Genomic DNA, 10,407 nt, shown 5'->3' with positions numbered 1-10,407 from the left:
TGGTCCCTGAAAAAGCGGAACTGTTACACCACCACATTCGTTATTCAGTTGAGGACGTCTAAGGTCATGAACCGAGTAGAGATGACTAAAGTGTAACAAGCATAATCTCCACCAGGACCGGATTTCAGTATCTGCTGGGGAGTCTTTAAGTCGTTCTGGATGTTTGGAGACATCGAAATGAAAATCACTTTTTAATTTTATAAAAGAATCTTTTTGTTTGAGCAAGAACTAGGACAGGCCCTGGTGTTTCTTACCCCAGGGATGTGCAAAAGTTGATGTATGTGGTGGCAGAATGATTCTAGTCCGATAAATCAAGCCCACAAATGTGTGTTGATACTGTTGGACGATGTTGTGTGTATGATGTCACCTGTTCATTAAAATATGCAATTTTGCTGCATGCAAATCATTCCGGAACAAACCCGCGAACACTTTAGACATATACCGGTAATTGGTAACGGCCATATCAAGCGAGAAATTCAAAATGGTCACAGGACAGCTGGTTGTGATATTCCAAGTGGATTTACAAGTCAACAACCATATGATTTAATCAGGAAATATAATCTACATGTCACCCTAAAAAACCCTTCAGCTGACGGTAGCTGCACATCCACGGGAAATACCGGTAAGTGTGTAAAATATACATCGATATGTGCAGCTAAATTTGATTGCAGATAATTGCAGCTTTTAATGAATAGGTGATATCAGCCCCTCACCCGAAAACCAATATCATCACGGGTGAAGGGCTGATTTATCGGCCCAGAATGATTCAAAACATTGCACAGAAGCATAAAAAACACTGAACGTGATATTTACAAGTATGCTTGCAGTCTAGGTTAAGTTAATGAACCCATTTTACATCATCTACCATAAACGGTATTTAAATCGGCAATACTTCTAATAATGCGAATAAGAGTTGACGAGGAATTTTATTTAAAAGGGTCAAGTCAAATATAAATAATTGTTTCTGTCGCCAAGACGGTTGCATGTATTGTTTAAGTGACTATTTCTCAAGGCCCTACTTAAAGTTGAAGTCATATGCATGTAACTACATTTTCAGTTCTTATTTCTAAGTGTATCACTAAATAATAAATTAATATAAAATCTAAACATTAAAAATTTGATATCTGAAAATGTTGATATGAAAATTCTCTCGTAATAAACTGGTAATTAAATTAAAATATGTATGTCCAAATGCAAACTACCGCTGTGATATTAAGTCAGTAAGTGTTCTATCTAGAAATGATGCAACTTACATTTGGGTTTTAAATGCCACTTGATTTTATGACTGTTAATAAGCCAAAATGTGTCTTAAATTTAGGTCAGCGCAGATTAGTCTGGTTGTACTGCAAGATATTTGCCATTTCATCTGCAGTAAAAGATATATTTAAAAACATTAATTTGATGTGGACTCATGATAAAGTGTGTGTGTGTGTGAGAGAGAGAGAGAGAGAGAGAGAGAGAGATTCGGATTTTTAACGTAGTTTAACTTTTCAGTCATATCGCTACGATGTCTGCAGTGTGGCAGTTTATAGTGATGTCTAGCACTGGGGCATCATGCTGCAGATATGTAGCATGATGTTCCACCCAGTCACATTATCCTGACACCAGGCCGACCAGACCAGACAGAGATCAGTATGGTTGTACTGCAAGATATTTGCCATTTCATCTGCAGTAAAAGATTAATTTGAAAACATTAATTTGATGTGGAGTGTATTTAATACTAATTAGGATTTTAGTTATCTCACGATACAGTCATTTTATTATTGTATATGAATTCAAAACTATATTCGTTAACATAAAATATAGTATATATGGGTTAGGCTGGCCAGGATTGGTTAATAATGTAAGTTATGTTTTAGGAAAAAGAATCTTTTGAGAGCTTATCCTAGTTGTAAATGATTTTTTTTTTTTTTAGAGACATTGTTTTATTAATGGAATTTCAGTCCTTTAACAGTCTTGAGTTTGGAACACTCATTACTAAAATTAGCACATGACTCTCGTTATAATTGTTGACAAATAAAGCTACACTTTTGATGGTTGGATTGAGGTGCCTTTCCATGACAGATCTTGTTACGGAACACCTTCAGTTCCAAATTATGAGGTTAAAAAAAGAAATAAACTCGTAATTTCGAGAACATGTAACGACATAGAACTTCCCCCCACATGCGTATGATAGCTCAGCCGTCAGTTTTATAATTAGTGTGATCTGAGAAAGGAGCCCCTATGAAGTCCCATATGTTCGTTCAATTTTTGTTTTCACAAACTCAACGAATGCACACACGATATTATGTTATATTACATAGATCACAGAATTTAAATGAATAGGCATACCGTTTAATAGTAAACACCAAAATGGGAGCGGCCAGGGCATGCGCAGTACAAGTTGGTTAACGTGCACGCAATTGCGTCACTAACCTTGACTTGTAAACGTGACTCGTTGAATAAACCGGCTGCTGATATCAATTAAATCAGTGTTTTGCTACATCATAAACTTAACAGGTTATTTCTAAAAGACGTTTGCCTTCATTCATCTTCGGTCGGATTTTTAAATCAATGCGTAAGTAAACAGTTATAAGGCTTTGATGACATGATAGATTGAAGATGTGTATCTGTAGTGTTTCTGTTTCTTAAATTAAAAAAGCATCATTATTTATCACAGGAGTCGGACGTTTTTATCAATAAAGTACCACGAAATCTCTGACAACGCGAAGTCACCTTATTGGTACTATAGGTGTTCATTTCTTGTACCGATAAGGTGATTTCATGTTGTCAGAGATTTCGTCGTACTTTATTGATAAAACGTCTGATTACTGTGGTATTTATTCACGACTTGAGTTGACTCGGTAGAGTTGACCAGTGACCGCTGTTTGATCTTGGCTCAGTTAAAGTTAGTAAAACATCACATTCCATAAGGTATATAAGCTCTAACTAATTTATGACATTATCTGAAAATATATTGTATTTCTAATGATAACTTTTGGGGACCCGAGTGGCCGAGTGGTCTAAAGCGCTCTTCTTTATGGATCACTGCCATCTCACCTCTGTCTGCGGCGGTTTGAGTCTAGGATTCAGCCAATGTGGGTATGTGAGAAAGCTTGCCAGTAGCTTCTCGTGGGTCGGTGGTTCTTTCCGGGGTTTTCCCGGGTTCTTCCTCTACCATTAATACTGGCCGCCATGTATAGCCTATCGTGTGCTGAAAAATGGCGTTAAACCCTACAACAACAACAACTAATGATAACTTTCGTAGAAAACAGGATGAACCTGGCTATCGCTAAACTTTGTGTCTCTCTTGCGAAGTTGCGTGGTATGATCGTAGATCGTTTAAACTGGTGAAAACTGTTGGGCTGTTTTTTTTTTACACTACTACTTCATTTAATTTACTCTGATTAATTATTGGCGCATAAGAAGCTTATACTCAGAAGCCTACACTGTTTTCTTCAGATTATGTTTTGTTTTTATTTTCATTTTTTTAACGTGTGTAGAATGTCTACATTACTTGGCGTCAGCGTAAATTTACTTTCTTGTTCTTTTCTTCAATACCACCCACTTTTGTCCGTCAAGTTGTTGTTGTTGTTGTGGGGTTTAACGCCATTTTTCAGCACGATAGGCTATACATGGCGGCCAGTATTAATGGTGGAGGAAGAACCCGGAAAACCCCGGAAAGAACCACCAACCCACGAGAAGCTACTGGCAAGCTTTCTCACATGCCCACATTGGCTGAATCTTAGACTCGAACCGCCGCAGACAGAGGTGAGATGGCAGTGATCCGTAACGAAGAGCGCTTTAGACCACTCGGCCACTCGGGGCCCCTGTCCGTCAAGAACTGTGATCACATCACATGACCTGGCAGAAGGATAGTACCTCAAGAGTTGCGTCTCTCAGCCTAAATCAGTAAAAGATTATATATATATATATATATATATATATATATATATATATATATTTTTTTTTATGAAAAGTTGAGGTCAGTGACTGTTACTTGGTTTGGTCTTAATACATTATCACCTGCAACCTATTATTGACCCTTACTCGGTTTGATCTTGAATTCATTACTGCTGTAGTGTGGTCCACCAACCCCCACCACACACACCCCAAACCCTCCACCCCCCCAAAAAAAAAACAATGTGCATTTGAATTTATTGGGATTGTTTCAAAACAACATTGAAGTGTTTTGGATTTGGTCTATTTTTGGTGATGTTTTAGAAACTAATGGCTGTTTCACAGTGAATGGCCCAGTTAAAAAGTGTATATATATATATATATATATATATATATATATATATATATATATATATTTTGCACAGAAGAACCAGAAAATTAGCTTTTGTGTTATTATATGTATCCTAGACTATGACCACTTGTTGGAAATTTGTAAGTGGCTATCATTATTATGTATGGAGTAATAACAAACAATGGACATAAAGTACAATTTGAAAAATGTTGCTCATTGAAAGTACCTTCAAGTGCAGTTCTTTAAAAGGAGAAAAAAGTGAAAATATCTTTTCATTTTGTGGTTGATTAATTTGTACCATTTATTTGTGAATATTCAAAAGTGAAATAAGACTTAGTTTCTCACTACTGAATTGATGAGAAGTGTAGTAATACTTGAAAACGATTACATCATACTTTCTTTCATTATCATGAATTTTAAGTTTTTCGTCAGTCTATGATTTTTTTTTCTTTTTCTTATGGCATTTGCAAGCTATATTTTTGTTAAAATGGTATGTAACAATTCTGAAATGAATCTTAAAAGACTTTGCCAAACAGGACAAGCCTAGGAATAAATGAAAGCAATTTTGTGTCTGTTATTGACTTGGTATATTTGATGTAATGCTCATAACTACATACTGTTAAAGTGGTGTATTAATTACGTTATCTATATGGTATTTTGCAAAAGACAATGAGAAATTTTGGATTGATGTGATTTGCAACTGAAATGTAACTATGTACTAATTTGTTTGGTTTACATTTTTCTAATTTAATATTTTTTTCTTCAAATGTTGTTTGAAAATAGAAGGCCCTGGAGCTAATTTGTCAACTGTACTGCTCATGAACCAGAATAGTTTATGTGATGGTCTTTTCATTATATCTCCATCCCTTGGCATGAAAGTTTGTTATCATTACTTATAAACTACCTGGAGTATTTCCATGAAACACATTCTGTAGATGGTTCTAAATTAAAACATTGCTGCTTGAAAATGAAATTGGCCGTTATAGTAACCATCTTGAAAATTTTGTTGTCACTGCTATTATGAAATGGATGGTCATATTGACTGGGTGTCTTGTTGGCCCTAAATGAAGACAATGTTGACCTGATGTCCAGTAGGGACAACATAGCAGCCATCTAGAAAATTTTTTTATTACTAGTTGTCCTGAAGAGAATGTCATATTGACTTTTTTTATGATGTCTAGTATGCCATCTTGAAAATCATGTTATTGCTACTCCTGATTAATGGATGATCATTTCAACTTGGTTTTTTTTACTGAAAGACTTCTTATGATGTTTGGTTGGTCCTAAATGAAAAGGTGCCAATCTGAGGTCCAGTGTATCTACAACAGAAGTAATTTTGAGAATCTTCTGTCTGCTTCTTCTGAATGAACAGTGATTTTGACACAACAATTTCACATGACTGTTTCTTATGATATCTAGTTGGCCCTGAATAAAAATGGTGCCACTGCGGCATTTCATATGGCTGCCACAGTAGCCATCTTGAAAAACTTATTGCTGCTTCTCCTGGATGTCAATTCATATTGGCCAAAAGATTTCTTATGTCTAGTTTGTCCTAACTGAAAATGGTGCAGATCTGATACCCATTCTGTCCACCATCTTTACAATCTTGTTGTAGCTACTCATCTTTAAAGGAAAGTCTTCTTATCATACGGATTTGTAACAGAGACTTAAAATGATATCTGATGGGTAATAACTGAAAATGATGCAAACTGACCCACGACATGGCAACCATGGAGGGCATCATGAAAGTATTACCTCTGCTCCAACCAAATGGATGACTTTATCAGCAGTATATTTCACGTGATACCTAAATGCCCAAATAAAAATGGTACCAACTGTGTATCTGATGTGGATGCCATAGTGGCTATAGTTAAAATGTTGCTGTCACTACTTGTCATTTATGGTCATATTGGGTTTTCACCAAAAGGTTGCTAATGATGTTTACTTGGTCCTTTAGAAAATGATGCAGATATGACAACCAATATGTCCACCAAGAAGTGAATTTAAAATTGTTATTATTGGTGAAGAATATCAGAGTTAAAAGGAAGAAATGGTCTTATCCTGGAAATTCTTTTAGCCAGTAGAACATTGTTCCTTTGTGGGACTCCAGTTTGTTATTTAATCAGTTATCGAATGGCCTTCTATGTTCCTGTGAAGGGGTATAACATAAACAAGAGGAATCAATAATATACTACATTGATGAAATAGGCATATATATATATATATATATATATATATATATATATATATATATGCATGCATGCTATTTCATCTATGCAGTATAGTATTGTTATATGTATCTCTATATATATATATATCAAACTGTTTTATGTATATACTTGGATAATTGGAAAAAATATATGTATTATGGACATTCGTAATTTTTTACTAAGGTATCAGGAATATGTTACCAAAACTGTTAATACAGTCAAGAGATAATTTTTGGAATCGGTTAGTATTTTAGAAGCTAAAAGTGTTGTGAAAGTGAAAATAGATTATCTGAAATCTAAAGCCCATTGGTGAGAAGATTGAGGATGTAAAAGTGTTGTGGTATCAATGAGGGCCAGTAGATATCACCAAAGATTATTATGAAGTGAAAAGATAATGTTTTTATCAAAGTAATCATCATATGCTGAATATGAAAATGTATCCTGAACACTTCAGCAACTTCGCAATGGAAGCAAATGGGAATTTGCATTGAAAAGTTCCAACATGGTGAAAAATATAATGTTACTATTTGTTAGGCAGAAGCCAAATGTGACGAGAACATTTTTCAAAACAAACTCTGCAAATGTGTGTGTGATTCTTTGGGCTTTAGTATTTATAAAAAAGCTGCTACCAGGCAGTACTAGACATCAGATGAGTCTCTTGCGTAGAGAGAGGTTGATGAAAGAAGAGTATCAAACAAAAGTGGATGGAATGAAAATTCTATAAAAATGCCCAGTTCATTTTCCCACCTTCTGTGTAAAGATAACTTGAACAGAAACATTGAAAGGATCCAGATTCTGTCAGGTCAGTAGGTATTAGACTATATGCATGAGTTGGATTCCTGAGATATTATGGGGTAGGAACAATGAAAAGTATACAGGTAGAAAAATCAAGGGCACTTGATTTTTTTCTGCCCATACCCTTTGAGTCCTCCACACTAAGATAATACTGGCATCACATGAGAGAATACCTGTCAACTTTTCAAAAGCCAAGTACGGAGACGTTGTTACACAGCATTTTTTAAGCACCGGTTTCAGTAATTATTGACCAATCATCTGGATCCAATATGTATGAAATTCTCAACGGAGGCACCAGGGGCACCCGCAAAAACTTTTCCAGGGGGCAGGGGGCAGGGAAAAATGTAGTGGTCAGCCATTAAATTGTAAGGATGTTGGCCTAATCATGTTTAAAGGTGAAATGGGGTGGGGTGAGCATCCATCGAACATGCCGTTCACCCTGTGACATGCCTTATTTTCACCCAGGATACGCTGCCTTTCATATTCTGGTCAGCTGTGGCTAAACTGCACAATAGCTAAAGGTTGGACTTAAGTAAACAAACAATAAAGTCAGTGTGACTAAATAACGGGTAATCCTTTTCCTTTCATTTATCTTGTGAAAAAGACTGTCCCTCCAACATACTACAAAGAAACCATGTTCTACAATGTGTGTGTATGCAACTACCAGAAATTGAAAAACGATGCCCCACTCTGTTGTAACTTAACAATGCTTATGATTTCATTTTAACAGTTCAAATCTGCAAGCACAACTTACTGTGTTACATGTGGCAACTGTTATTCCCATGTTTTATATCCCACCTTATTTCCTTTGAGTCAACTCATGAGGCATGTAACACTGTTTACTAATTAAAATATTTATTCTGAATTAGTTCTTTTGGGGAACATATACTGCTATGCTGCAAGGTATATTTATTTCATTCCTTCTTTAAATTTAATCATGGTAATTTAAGTTTATATATATGTATATAGTACATGAATGCCAGATGTTTACTAGCTGAACTTTCTTTGGTGGAAACGGAGATGCAAATTTGCTTGTAGAGAAAATACACAGCATTCACAGTGACCATTCACTGGATTGAAACTAATTGGTGACAGTTTTATTGTTGTGGTTTAGTTTTTACTATAGTATTGTTGTAGGGGTTAAAAATTTCTGAAATTTACGTGAATAATGTTTAAACTTAACATTATATTTACTGAAGAAAAAAATTTGTAGTGATATTTCGTCACAACAATATTCACAGGTGATAAAATAGAACATAGCTTCTATGGAGTGCGTGTGTTACATCTATTTATGTAGAATTTTTGTCAGAGAAATGAAAATTGACATACATATCTAATAATCAGGAGTTCTCTGCTAAACATTCAGAGGGAGGCATGGAACATCCCCAAAAATCAGAAGGATTTTCCTCCTGTGTGACAGGCATGTTAACTGATGAGCAGATATTGTTTAATTGATTTGTGATCATCTCTTTTTTCCTTCTGAACCACATTTTTGCCATGTGCATCTCTTTTCCATCATCATATTGTTTTCTTTTTAAATTTTGCAACATTTGATCAAAATACATATTGCCAACAACATTTGATTGCTCACTGCTCAGTCTTTTTCAAATAAAAAAATTCACCATTTATACATTTATGGATTGAGAGACAAACAAGAATTAAGAACATAGAGAATGTACTGATGATAAAGTTGCTGTTGTATAAATTTCTAATATGAGAGTGGGCCATTGCAAGCACCCTTTTCCACACCACAGCAGATTTTCCATTTGTGCATGATCTTTTGATTCTTGTTGAAACTCCTGGATATTCAGCGTGTTTTTTGTGGGTTATTTTATACTTTCATTTGTATCACTTTAGAGAGTAAAGCAGTGATGGAACCTAAAGAAATTGCAGGCTGGCAAGAGAGCAACCAAAACAAACTCTGGAAGAAAATCAAAAAGGATCCTTTTGTTCCAATAGGTGAGTCAGCGGCTTAGTGTTAACTGATTTTACATGGAATATAATCTTTATTACACAAAGTTCATGGTACAGTAATATTTATGGCTGCACTCAAGACTTGCTGAGAAATCACAGTAGAGTAAAAAAATTATACTTTTTATTCAGTTTTCAAGATGAAATCCAAAAAGGCCAGCGCAACACAAATAACATGAGATTCTTGTAAAAAGGGTGGGGTTTTTTTGTTTGTCATTGTACAAGAGACCATACCAGACAAGGGGGTGTTTTTTGTTTGTGTCATTGTACAGGAGACCATACCAGACAAGGGTGTGTTTTTTGTTTGTGACATTGTACAGGAGACCATACCAGACAAGGTGTGTTTTTTGTTTGTGACATTGTACAGGAGACCACACATATTCATACAGGAGACCATACATATTCATACAGGAGAAGCAGCAGAGAGGGTGAATCCCACAAAGTATTTCGCTTAACAGAACCTTCTATCGAGGACATTTTAGATAGAGATATTATTTTCACAAAATAAACCCTCTATTCAGAAAACATGACAAAATGGGCTTTCTCTGCTGACTTAAAGGGTTATATCGTGAAAATATCTACCTATACAACTATTTCTTGATGCAAGGGTCCATCTTGCGAAAACACTCGGGGATATTTTCTGCTCTCTGCTGCTCTGGAAAATATCCTGGCAGGTTTTGCCTGTCATCGCCAGTCTAGTTAAAAATTGTATCTAACCCAACTCGATACCGTGTTCGAGGATCATGTAGATTTATCGTTACAAATCCATGTGGTTTTGCCTGAGCACAACTAAAGAAATTTCTAAATTTATTTATATCATGTCGCCGCTGCACCAAGTCTGATGTATATTTCGTAACGTGTGTATGTCAACGCCGTTAAACACCGCAAGAATATTACAGTTTATCTCTGATCACTTTTGGTATTTGTGTATATCGTTGAGTTACATAAATCACATCAGTGTTTTTATGTCTGCCGCTTGAGAATATCCTGGCAGGGTTTGTCTGTTTGTCTAACATCACATCATCGTACACGACTAAATTATTTACACTTCCATCAATGTCATCAATACTCGGCGCTTCATTGATATCAGTGATAAATTCGACGACGTCTTTATCGTCCTCACTTATAACTTTTGCACTTTCGTTAAAATCCTTTATTACGTCATAGCATCTCTGATCGTCCACAGACGGAGCTACCAAA

The 10,407-nt window shown here is 35.5% G+C and overlaps 1 protein-coding gene across 1 annotated transcript in view; it reads left to right on the top strand.

The window, feature by feature from the left end:
• The first annotated feature begins 466 nt into the window (after positions 1 to 466).
• LOC149791950 (HIG1 domain family member 1A, mitochondrial-like) overlaps positions 467 to 10,407 on the top strand; it is a 36,129-nt gene continuing 26,188 nt past the window's right edge. Inside the window, exons 1-2 of the mRNA XM_089970464.1 lie at positions 467 to 622; positions 9,094 to 9,195. Of these exons, the coding sequence (XP_089826590.1) occupies positions 9,108 to 9,195 (88 nt within the window). The 5' untranslated portion in view covers positions 467 to 622; positions 9,094 to 9,107. The remainder of the gene's footprint in view (positions 623 to 9,093; positions 9,196 to 10,407) is intronic.

This window comes from Sinohyriopsis cumingii, chromosome 9 (genome assembly GCF_028554795.1).
Source record: "Sinohyriopsis cumingii isolate HCF-2022 chromosome 9, ASM2855479v2, whole genome shotgun sequence".
Classification (NCBI taxonomy): Eukaryota; Metazoa; Mollusca; class Bivalvia; order Unionida; family Unionidae; genus Sinohyriopsis; species Sinohyriopsis cumingii.
This window is presented reverse-complemented; position numbering and strand designations above follow the sequence as displayed.